At 35.9% G+C, this 12,837-nt stretch overlaps 2 protein-coding genes across 10 annotated transcripts in view; one reads left to right on the top strand and one right to left on the bottom strand.

The window, feature by feature from the left end:
• Nucleotides 1–12,837, bottom strand: part of LOC147844409 (uncharacterized) — a 681,160-nt gene that overhangs the window by 122,074 nt on the left and 546,249 nt on the right. The gene's annotated exons all lie outside the window — the stretch shown is intronic.
• Nucleotides 1–12,837, top strand: part of kcmf1 (potassium channel modulatory factor 1) — a 46,314-nt gene that overhangs the window by 26,719 nt on the left and 6,758 nt on the right. For 2 of the 7 annotated variants that reach the window (XR_015489994.2, XR_015489996.1), the window contains exons 5-8: nucleotides 1,920–2,097; nucleotides 4,087–4,372; nucleotides 4,970–5,285; nucleotides 5,585–5,756. Coding sequence is in view for 2 of the 7 variants with exons in the window: in XM_087251524.2 (XP_087107650.1) it covers nucleotides 1,920–2,097; nucleotides 4,087–4,372; nucleotides 4,970–5,231 (726 nt within the window). In the remaining 5 variants the exon portion in view is untranslated. 7 annotated transcript variants of the gene reach the window in all.

Below are 12,837 nucleotides of genomic sequence, written 5' to 3'. Positions count from 1 at the left end.
GAAGTAATGTTATGGCTACAAATGATTTTTGCTTGATAATTCGAGGGTGTTTCTTGTTGCAGCTTAAAAGAATGTAATTGTTATTCTAACACCTAAAATTCTGCTGTTGTTTCTTCTGAAAATTTAGATTTTTATGGATCCCAAAAGGAGAAATTTTAAAGCATTACACTGGTTATTCCATTAGTTTTTATTAGTTCCATTAAGTAGAATAGGTTTTCTTATTTCAAAATGAGAGTAATGCTGCGTCCAAAATCACATACTTTCCTTTTATTTATTTATTAGGGCTGCACTATATATTGTTTGAGCATCGATATCGCAATGTGTGCATCGACAATAGTTATATTGCAACATATGCAATGTTGAATTGGGAATATTGATCAGATCAGAAAGCACAGGTCAAATCACAGGAGATTTGTAGAAACACTGCAGAATTGAACCATAATAGAATGAAAGTTTATCATCTGCATGTGTGTTTAAGGCCTGTGACTGTGTGAGCATTTGAACAGTTAACTGCATTTTAGTAGTGCACACACAAAAAGGATTCATTTTATGAAATTATTTATATGGTAAAGACTAAAGTGCCATTTATGATTATTTCATTTCTTTACCTTAATACTGTTGCCGTTTTCGATTCTCTTTCCAGAAAACCATAATACATTTATTTCACTTTTAATATTTGCTCAATTGTTTTGATTTATGACTGCAGTGTGTTTTGTTATATATATACATAATAAATTACATGAAAAATATTTAAATATTACTCCTCTACAAAATCATCCCAAGTAATGACAAATAGAGCTACTTAAGTTATTTGGTGAAATTGTATTGCAATATATATCGTGCTATATATATATATATATATATATATATATATATATATATATATATATATATATATATATATATATATATATATATATATGTATGTATATGTGTGTGTGTGTGTGTGTGTGTGATAATTGCTGATGTAGTACATCCAAATTCCTTTCAAACTGTATAGAACTTATTTTTCTAATGGTCGTGTAGCAAATTCAAATGTATTCCCTACTTGTCCAAAATGATTTTTAAATAAAAACTTTCCATTTAAGAAGAAGCCAACCTGAATTATATATTTACAAACTAAACTGATCCACTTATAAAGTCTAATTCATTTAACTTCTGGATTTATGATATATCACCTTTTTAGAAATTAGGTTAAACACTCGTTTTTGGGGGGGTTGACTGGTTATAAAAACTTGGTTCTGGATTTTTAGTCAGAAATAACAAGGAGGCACTCTCCCCGCAATAGAAAGTCAATAGGCTCTAAGCACAGCTAGAGTTTTAAAGCCGAAGATAAACTTCTGGTGAAAGCTTAATGTGACTATTTTCAATTTCACAAGGTTGTTTTTACAGCATCGATGTTGTAATGTAATTACAATACATTCAGTTAAATAGACTTAAGCATTCATTTAGTTGTTCAATCGTAAAACAAGATGAAAGACCATCAGGAGCAACAGGCTAGCCGGAAATTCCATTAAAAATATTGGTGTAAAATAAACAATTTAAGGACATGGTTTAATGCAAAGTTTAATGCAGTGCTTCCTGTCTGATCTGAGACCCACGTCATATTGAATATCTAACAGGCTGTGAAGATCACAGATTTTTAAGGAAATCAGATCTTAAATGTGACATTTTTTTAAATTGAAAGCCAGTTCACCGGAAGCCCTTGTCCTGCCTGGTTGAAAATTAAAAGTCTGTGTGCATATAGCCCATTGAGTAAGTTGGATCATCCCTCCTCCCTCTAGGTGGGGTGTGGCCCAAATGTGCTCTGTCTCTGTGCAGCTAGTACATTTTCGTAACTGTGTTTTCAGGATAAGATGTGATGTTTCTTGTACATCTGTTGTGTAAGGTCATAAGTTCTCCTTAACTAGCGTGTGTACGATGAGAGTAGTGGCGTGCGGCACGTGCGCCGGATGTTCCACCCTGGACGGGGGCTGGGTGGTCCGCGGGCACGCAGGACTAACATGCACTTTACCAGCAGCTCCACCGGTGGGCTCTCCTCATCACAAAGCTCATCTTACTCTCCAAGCAATAGGGAAGCCATGGACCCCATAGCAGGTGTGTAATGTTTTAGAACAGGAAGTAGTCGCAGTAGTGCTGCACATTATATCATTTCACCATCAACATCACAGGATGTTCAATGTCACGGCTTGGTTATAGTTGACCAGGCTCCACAGTTCAGAACAGTTTTGATTTGTGGAGTCATTGCAAAGAAAACATGTTAAGTTTATAGCATTTGGGCGCAAGAAGAGTTGTGTAATGTTTGTAGCTTTAAAGGGATAGATCACCCAAAAAGAACAATTCTGTCATAATTTACTCACTCTTTGCTTGTTTCAATTCTTTGAGTTTCTATCTTTTCTTAAACACAAAGAAAGATATTTGGAAGAAAGCTAAAAACCTGCAACCATTGAATTCTAGCATTTGTTTATGCTACTGATGAAATAAAAATGTATATAATCAATCGAGTTCCCAATGAACAGTAATATATGTAACTGAAAAGTTTTATGCTTCAGTTTTTAAAAAAATATAATTTAATTAAAAACTTTAGCAGTCCAGGTGTGAGAGACAGTAAACGTTTTGCCTTCCTGTGCAATGGCAGATCCCAAAGTAATGCAAATGCTAAGTGTCTGGGTGATACTTTCAGGCCGTTCAGGGCCAGTAAAACCTCAGGATCTATACAAGAAGACCCTGAACAAGACTTTCGACTAATATTGTCATGCCAGTCCTTTGTCTCCACCTTAACACTGCCCTCCTAAAACATACATAATAGATGGAACAACACTGCTCAAATTGGACACTTGTAGACTTCTTTGAAGATACTGTTTGACTGCAGCACAATAAACGCAATCTGCTTAACAAGTCACCTGGATTGGGTTCCTACAATTTGGTGCCATGACCCGGATAGAGACTTAGGCTCAATCCCAATTATACCCTTAGCCCTTCCCCTTACCCCTACTTCTCGTTTTGCGCGTTTACATAAAGGGGTAGGGATGTTTTAATTTTCTTTAGCTTGAAGGCGTAGTGCTAAGGGGAAAGGGCTAGATACCCCTTCAAACTGAGATTTTTCAGGATGACACTCGAACCAAGGGGTAAGAAAACTTCCCAGATGATGTCAATGTCAGAAGATGCACAAATTATTATTTTTTTGTCTTTATTAAACATTTTTACAACATATAAGCCCATGTTTCAATACATTTATAATCGCGTTTGTGTTTTACCATCATGCTTTAAAAAAAAAAAAGCAAAAATTAAAAAAAGCGCAAAATTTTGTTATCTATAATCCATAATAATAACTCCTGTATTGCAGTCCGACAACTTTTTTAACACTATCATGAATGTCAGTTATTACAAGCTTTCTTTGAAATATCTTTTGTGAACACGAGAAATTCCACTAACATTTGTAATCACTTGAGTGTGGGCAAATGAGTAGATGTTGGGTGAATTATCAGTTTAGGAAAGACTAATTGCATATAATTATACGATTTTTATAAATATTTTATATTTGATTATTCATTTTTAGTACCTGAATACTGTTAGTTTCCCCAGAAAACTATAAATTAATGTGTATTTTATCCCTGCTTGTAATTAGTTATTTGGTATCAATAATCGTTATTTAACCCAATCAATCTGTATTTATGAATTCTTTTCAAACAAGTCATCTGGTGGTATTGTACACCTATTGCAATGTACGGTTGAAGGGTACTTAATAGCCCTCCTGTGAAATTGCAATTATTTTTAATTTAACAAGTCAGAGCAAGGACATTTCCATAGTATTTCCTATGATATTGTTTCTTCTGGAGGAAGTCTTAATGATTATAATTTTGTTGGAAAAAACTGCTTCATTTATTTATTGTTAAACATTATGGTGAATATTATTAGACTCCTTGAGAATGACTTTTTTTGCCTTCAACTATTTTTTCCCTGCAGATAATGTGCAGGTCTACTGTACACATGACTTTTAAGCTAGATCTGAATCTAGGTTGATGTTGTGTCTTTCTAATGGTGGTTTTACACTGGTCCTCTTTGTCCATGTGTCTGCATGAGCAGAGTTGCTCTCTCAGCTGTCGGGTGTGCGGCGCTCTGCTGGAGGGCAGCTCAACTCTTCTGGCCCCTCGGCCTCACAGCTACAACAGCTGCAAATGCAGCTTCAGCTGGAGCGTCAGCAGGCCCAGGCAGCCCGTCAACAGCTGGAGACGGCCCGCAACGCTACACGCCAACGCAGCAACCCGAGCAACATCAGCGCCAGCATCCCGCCGCCCAGCACCGCCACAAACACAGCCATGACTGAGAGCAACCCACTGGCCTCCCACAGCTCCCAGTTCCTTCTCACACGGTACGCCACTCACATTATCACCAGATGCTCACAATTCTGGAGGTATAGTTCTTTTTTTTTAATTATCTTTTTGTATAAACTATTTACTTCTCCATAGTTTTTTACTGATAGAATTTAATTTATTGCTCTTTTACCATACAAGTGAATAACATTTAAAGTCATGCCAAATCACCTTTAGTTCTAGTGCTTTATATACAAAATACAAAACTGACCTTCATTGATTAAAGTGAAGTCCTATTTTATAGCATTTTTTTTAAAAATTTAAACAATAGCAAATATATATATATATATATATATATATATATATATATATAATTAAAAAAATAAACTAATTCAAAAAAACATTTCCACAATAATCCAGGCCTGATTTTGACATTTTACTGAATCTCGGAAAATATAAAATAACCTTAATTTGTAGTTTAATAAATTACAATGACAATATTAATATATAATACGAGCATGTAATCAATTGAACATTGAACAAATTGAAATTTGAAAAATAAACCCAGAAATGGGGAAAAATGGAACATTTGTCATACATTTTAGATGAACTACACGTGATTCTGTAGTCACCCTTTGTCTGTGTAATTCCACCAGGTTGAATGAGCCGAAAATGTCTGAGGCAGAACGGCAGGCGCTGGAGAGCGAGCGCGCGGACCGCAGCCTGTTTGTTCAGGAGCTGCTGCTGTCCACACTAATGCGAGAAGAGAGCTCGTCTTCCGACGAGGATGAAAGGCGAGACTTTGCTGACTTCGGCGCCATGGGCTGCGTGGACATCATGCCTTTAGACGTGGCTCTGGAGAGCCTGAACCTGAAGGAGAGCTCCACAGGCAAGGAGCCTCCACCACCTCCTCTTTGATGATATCCCACCACAACGCAGACTATGTCCTCTGTGCTGTAACTGCCAATGACGGTGGGCAAAAAACACAGCTCTCTCTAATTTTTTCCCTTTTTTTTTCTTTTTTTTTCTTTTTTTTTTTTTTTTTTGGTGATTGTAATTTCAGGTCTGTCACCTTTGTTACATTGTATAAATCCATGAAAGGAGAGCGAGAGAAAAAATAATCAAAATACATCAAACAGGCGTGTGAGAGAGTGAGCGAACCGAGAGACAGAAAAATGGAATGAGAGAGAAAAATAAGAAATATAAATATATAAATAAATATATATACGTTGATAATCAATTCCACATAACTAATTTTTTTCATTTAGCAGGTGAGCGTAGGTATCTGTGGCAGACCTCTGCTTCCTGTGTCTTGCAAAAGGCTCTCCTTATAAATACTCCACATTCAAAAACTGAAGAGGAAACAAGAGACCTTCTCTAATGAAGCTGCTGTGTGTATTTATGAATATTAATGAATAAAAGTGCTTGGATGGTTTACCATAACTACTGCATGAGGTTATTTGCAGCGTGCATGATATTTAATGACCTTGTCATTAAAAAGGCAAAATATCCCAAAGCTTTCTTTAACCTTTTTTCCCAGGGTAACTTGAACAGAGCCCGTTGAAATGGGTGAAGATGTAGGATTTTTTCTTTTGTTTTTGTTTGATATAGAATGATAGCGAATTGGCACTTACCATAGCTTTGCTTGCAAAATGTAAAAAAACAACTAAATTTCTTGTCGCTCGGCTCCAATCTTGCCCTCCTCATCTGCAACTGTGAGCACAACATTGATTGACTGCTTTGTCGGCGACCGCTGGTTTCACAAGTGTTGTCCCATTTGTTTTCTCCATTAAAACAAAAAGAGTCATCAGCTAAACAAACCAGTTCTTAGATTAATCACAAAATTAAAAAAAAACAACAACTTTTATTTGCTTTTTAAAGCCTTTAAAGTCAGTGATTCTTCACTGGATGCAGTGTGACTCGAGCAAAAAAACTTGTAGCTGATGCGATCTATCAGTGATCGTGTCCAGGATAGTCACAATGTCAGCTTTATTGATTGAGGGAGTATGTTGCAAATCAAAATGTTGTTAGTGGAATTTTTAATAAAAAGTCCATTTGTCATTATTAGGATAGAAATATTTCATTTGTATATTGCAGAAAGAAATAAAAGACAAACACAGAAGTATGATTTAATTTAAAGACATAGTTCACCCAAAAATTACAATTCTAGCATAATTGAAAAATGTACTATTGTTCCAAACCAGATTGAGTTTTTTTCCCCTTCTTTTAAACTCAAAAGATATACTGAAAAATGTTGGAAAACTTAACGTTGACATTCATGGTTGGAAAAACAAACACTATGGAAGTCAGTGGTTGCACATGTCCAACATTCTTCAGAGTACCTTATTTTGTATTCTACAGAACAAAAAGAGTCTAACTGGTGTAGAACAAGTAAGGAATTTGGATGAACTACCCCTTTAAGTCCTGCATCTAAAAGTGGTGTTCAAACTTGACTGTGTTAAAACAGGGGTGCCCAAACTCGGCCCTGTAAGACCAGTGTCCTGCATATTTTTAGTTCCAGCCCCAATTAGAAACAACTGAAGAAGCTAATCAATCTCTTTCTAGGTATACTAAAACTTTCAGGCAGGTGTGTTGAAGGAAGTTGGAGCTAAACTATACAAGACACCAGCCCTCTTGGACTGAGTTTGGGCACCCCTGGTTTAGAGTAATAAATCAACAACAAATAAGATTGTCCAGCATTATATAAATTGTTTAAATTTACACAACAGTGAGTCTGGGCATGTGACCAAAGCTCTTAGTTTTATCTGCTGGCCAGTTTTCTTCACAGTTTAATGGAAAAGAGATCAGAACAGATAGATTGACAGAAATACATCATGCAAATGTTAGTGCTGGACTGAACAGAGATAACCCGAGTCAGTTTACAGAAAATTGAAAATACAGTCATTATTCACATTGTTTGTTCTTGTTCATATAATAGCAATTAATATCAATCAGCATCAAGCTGCATCATATCAGAGAGTAGTCCCAATCCCAAGTAATCCCAGCTATCTGAATTGTTGTTGTTTTTTCCTCCATAATCCCAGAATACTTGCTTTTATACAGTGTATGTTGCATGGGGTCATTCAGTGATATTTTTGTCTTTTTTAACAAAGATTGATACTGGTTGCTATTGACTGCCATTATATGTAAGAGCGTGAGCAGGGCATGGTTTAAAAGATGTCTTTTTGTTGTCAAAAAATAAATAAAAAATGGAAGACATACAGTTGAAGTTAAAATTATTAGCCCCCCTTTAAATTGTTTATTCTTTTTTTTTTTAAATATCTCCCAGATTGTGTTTAACAGAGCATGGACATTTTCACAGTATGTCTGATAATATTTTTTTTCTAGAAAAAGTCTTATTTGTTTTATTTCAGCTAGAATAAAAGCATTTTTAAATTTTTAAAACCCATTTTTTTTAGGTCAAAATGTTTAGCCCCTTTAAGCAAATTTTCTTTTGATAGTCCACAGAACAAACCATCGTTATACAATAACTTGCCTAATTAACCTAGTTACGCCTTTAAATGTCACTTTAAGCACTTTAAATGTCTTGAAAAATATCTAGTCAAATATTATTTACTGTCATCATTGCAAAGATAAAATAAATCAGTTAATAGAAATTAGTTATAACTATTATTATTGGAGATGTGTTTAAAACAATCTGCTCTTCGTTAAACAGGCATTGGGGAACAAATAAACAGGGGGGCTAATAATTCTGTCTTCAACTGTATTTTTTTCTGTTTTTTTTAATGAATGTTTAATTTTTTTTGCAGCAAATATTTATCTCGGTGTAAACAGGTCTTGTTGATTGGCATTCACAGTGTTGTTTAAAGTGGGAGTTTTTCTTTGTCCATTTAGGACATTTCAGTGTTCTTTTCAATTTGTTTAGCTCTCTGGGTTATGGGATTGTAGTTTAAACTAGGGCTGGGCCAATAAACAGTATTATACCGAATCACAATAAAATTGATGTCAATAACAATGATCAGCTCTAACTAAGTCATGTAGATATGTGTACATTACACATTAACAAACCAAAACATTTAAGGAAATTTTAAAAAGGCAATATACCCCTGAAGTGTGTAGATAAAATATCATATATATAGTGCATCCTTAAAAAAAAAAAAAAAAAAAAAAAAAATATATATATATATATATATATATATATATATATATATATATATATATATATATATATATATATATATAGCGCTTCACTTTTTCCACATTTTTTTGTTACAGCCTTATTCCAAAATGGATTAAATTAATTTATTTCCTCAAAGTTCTACACAGTTTTTGCAATTGTTGCAAATGTATTAAAACTAAAAAAGCTGAAAATTCAAATGTACATAAGTATTCACTGCCTGTGCTCAATACTTTGAAGCGACAGTGTTTAGCCATTTTCAGATCTTTCCAGAGATGTTCAATAGGATTTAGGTATGGGCTCTGGCTGGGCCACTCAAGGACATTCACAGAGTTGTTATGAAGCCACTCTATTGATATTTTGGCGGTGTGCTTTGGGTCATTGTCCTGCTAGAAGAAGAACCGTCGCCCCAGTCTGAGGTCAGGTCAGAAGCACTCTGAAGCAGGTTTTCATTAAAGATGTCCCTGTACATGGCTGCATTCATCTTTCCCTCTATCCCGACTAGTCTTCCAGTTCCTGCTGCTGAAAAACATCCCCAAAGCAAGATTGCTGCCCCCACCATGCTTCACTGTAGGGATGGTATTAGACCGGTGATGAGCGCTGCCTGGTTTTCTCCAAATGTAACGCCTGGCATTCACTCCAAAGAGTTCAACTTTAGTCTCATCAGACCAGAGAATTTAGTTTCTTATGGTCTGAGAGTCCTTCAGATGACTTTTCGCAAATTCTAGGTAGGGAGTGGCTTCCGTCTGGCCACTTTACCATACAGATCTGATTGGTGAATTGCTGCACAGATGGTTGTCCTTCTGTAAGGTTCTCCTTTCTCCACAGAAGTTGGAGCTCAGACAGAGTGACCATCAGGTTATTGATCACCTTCCTGACTAAGGCTCTTCTCCCCTGATCACTCAGCTTAGATGGCCGGCCAGCTCTAGGTATCAACGCTGCGTAAGCACAAAATCTTTGCGTATGTCAGGTTTTATGCTCACGTTTGGACATACTTAAGATGAAATGAATGTGAGAATGTGCGTTGGTCCATGGCAACTTCATGCCTGGCGTACGTGCATTTCTTGTGTGTGTTTGTTTTATTTCCATTGGCGTCTCCTAGAGGCAGTTATATTAAATTGCACACTACAAAGTATCTTTGAGCTGTGCAATGGCAGCTGTATGGGACGGGATCATCTGCATGTCTAGCAGGTATATAAGGTTTCCACACCACACAGTTGACCAGCCAAACATTAAAGTGCAATTTGCATTTGTAATCAGAGCGATCGACTGCACACACATTGCTATAAAGGCGCCATCTGAAGACGAATATGCATACGTGAATCAAAAACATTACATTCAATAAATCTGCTAATAATACATGATGCTCAAATGCGCTTAACATAATACACACACTTATTTATCATTCCTACTTGTCTTCTGCTTGATGAAGAGTAGGCAAAATCTGATATGTAATGGGGAAAAAAGAAAAATAGGTTCATTAGATGCTGGATTCGAACTGGGTTTAGGAATGATAGTGTCAAAACATGTTGCCACGTGCTTTAAGAGCTACGCCACTCGCGCTGCTGATGACTGCTCAACTCTCTCTATTAGCTCATTCCAACAGGGACCTCACTTAGTTACCGCGTCAGCTAAACTCTCCCATTCTATTTGTTTTCTTTTGTTATTAATTCTGGAGGACAAACTTGCAAATAACACAGATTTTACAAACTCTACCTCCGATAGGCTCACCTCCAATTCACATTCTGTTCAAAGTTTCTGTTTTGCTTGTTTTTGCCATTGCTTCTTCATTTGGTTTTGCAAAAGTAGAGTCATTAGCATATTCATACGGGGGAAGAGGCAGGAAGGGGTTTTGTGCTCGTGCATGTTGCGCTCAGTTTCGCGTTCATTCGGATGTACAAAGAGAATATGTGTGTGATTCGCGTACGCAGTGTTTCATACATCTGATTTTTTTACTGCGTACAAACATTTACAGCTTTGTGCGTACGCAATGTTTTATTATGATTTCAATGCAAGTCTTCGTACATGAGGCCCCTGGTGGTTCCAAACATCTTCCACTTACAGATAATGGAGGTCACTGTGCTCATTTAGAACTTTTAGAGCAGCAGAAATTTTTCTGTACCCTTTCCCAGCTTTGTGCCTTGAGACAATCCTGTCTCGGGAGTTTACAGATAACTCCTTTGTCTTCATGCTTGGTTTGTGCTTTGACATGCACTGTCAACCCTGGGACATTATATAAACATGTCTCTGCCTTTTCAAATCATGTCCAGTCAACTGAATTGACCACAGGAGAACTCCAATTGAGCTGCTGAAACCTCTCAGGAATGGTCAGTGGAAACAGAATGTACCTGAGATCAATTTAGAGCTTCACAGCAAAGACTGTGAATTCTTCTGTTGTTTTTCAGGTTTTTTATTTTTAACAAATTCGCAGCAATTTCAACAAATCCTTTTTATAACATTGTCATTATAGAGTATTGTGTAGAATTTTGAGAAAATAAATGAATTTAATGTATTTTGGAATAAGGCTGAAACATAAATATGTGTAAAAAGTGAAGCGCTATGAATACTTTCTGGATGCACTGTATGCATTTACAAACACACACATGCAACATGCATAATAATAGATCAGTAAATAAATAAAACACACTATATATACACGCACACATTCAAGTGTCTCCTTAAAATATTTATTAAAAGGGCTCAAGAATTTCTGAAAATGTTTTGGCTTTAACGAAAAGGTTTCAAAAGGTTTACGATAATAGAGAAAATGAATGGGATTTTCACATCTGAAACCTCACTGGTAGACATTCATTTGGTTTTCTATGATTGCTTGAGGCTTAACTATCTTGTTGCCTATGAGAAAAAAAAAATCTATACATAAACAGGTATAACAACCGATAACCTGTTTTTTTTATTTTATTTTATTTTTTTACTAAACGTCAATGTTTAAGTGTCTGTGTAACCACCAGATGTACTCTCTAACTTATGCACCTGTACAGACAAGTTAGGCTCTCTATTGTCATCTCGCTCTACTCTTCATTTCTGCTTCTAGTATGCTTGGATCCCTCTCTCTTCATCGGTAAAGGAGGGCGTGAGATTCGCAACTCTACGGCCTTTATTTTGAACTTCTCAGAAGAGTGACATGCTAACCTACTCTCTGCTAATAGACAGCACCTTCTATTTATTCAGTTTTTTCTTTTCTTTTATGATTCTTTTAAGCTTTGTGATTGATCATGCCACCTCCATGCCTATACTCTTATCCTCTATGTAAAATACAATGAGATGTATATGGAATTTGTGCGTTTACTTTCATAATGGATCTAGGACATGGGCAGACTTTCTTTTTTAATGTAAATTTAGAATACTACAATAAAAACGGTGCACAGCTTTTGATGAAAACCAAACCTCATCCTTTTTAATCTCTTTGGCTGTGGTCTGAATACTAGGCACATAAACCTGTTGAAGAACTCGTCAAACATCCTATCCAGCCAGAGCAGTTCCTACACGTTCTGAAAAATGACAGCTTGTGAATCTGAGCTGTAAGTGGAATGATGCTGGCCCACACAGAACTAACCAGAGATGATGAGGTTGCTGATTTAATGTTACCGAGACAGAACTGGTGTCAAGACTTATTGTACCACTGCTATGTTGTTTTTCTCACTACAAGTTATAAAAAGAAACATTGCACATAAGTGATTCTAACATTGGCAGAGATCAATTAAATCCAAAATCTTCGATTCTCACACACACACACTAGGTGTCCGTTCTTCGTACCTTGCTTAAATGATCGAAGATGATTTGGCAGATCCTGGATCTTTTAATCTTGATAACTGATCTTTGGCTAATTTGGTTCTTCAAACAAGTTCGTGAATCAGGTTAAAATGTCTGGATGAACTGATCTGAGATCGCTGCGTTTGTTGTGAAGGACTGATCTATCAATCATCGAAATGGCTGACTGCACAGCAGTGTAATGACATCATCTGATTGATATTCAATTATCCATTTAAGCAAAATTACATCAAATTCGTAGCACTCGAATTGTTAAATATGATATGCAATAACTTTCCAAATTTGTTGTGGGCAGCAGGCTTTACACTTTCTTGTGTCAAGAGTATTTAGCAATTTATTTAGTTTTACATTTAGAGTGGATTAGTCTGTGTAATAACTGGCTGTTTAAATTAATTCTGCATCAAAAAAAGCATTTTGATCTTGGTGAAGGTGTCTGAAACTTTTGCAAAGTATTAAATCACAGGCATATTATGTCTAAACATCTCTGAACTTTTTGTGGAGAGAACACCCCTGTTTTTGTACTTTTATTTCGGAGTGCAGATTGCATAAGTTTTATTTACATATTTTAAAAGTTATATTTAACTTATGGTTTACTTT

The sequence above is a fragment of the Danio rerio genome, chromosome 5, assembly GCF_052040795.2.
Source record: "Danio rerio strain M-AB ecotype USA chromosome 5, GRCz13ab, whole genome shotgun sequence".
NCBI lineage: Eukaryota > Metazoa > Chordata > Actinopteri > Cypriniformes > Danionidae > Danio > Danio rerio.
The sequence above is the reverse complement of the archived record's forward strand: the minus strand, read 5'-3'. Positions and strand labels throughout refer to the sequence as shown.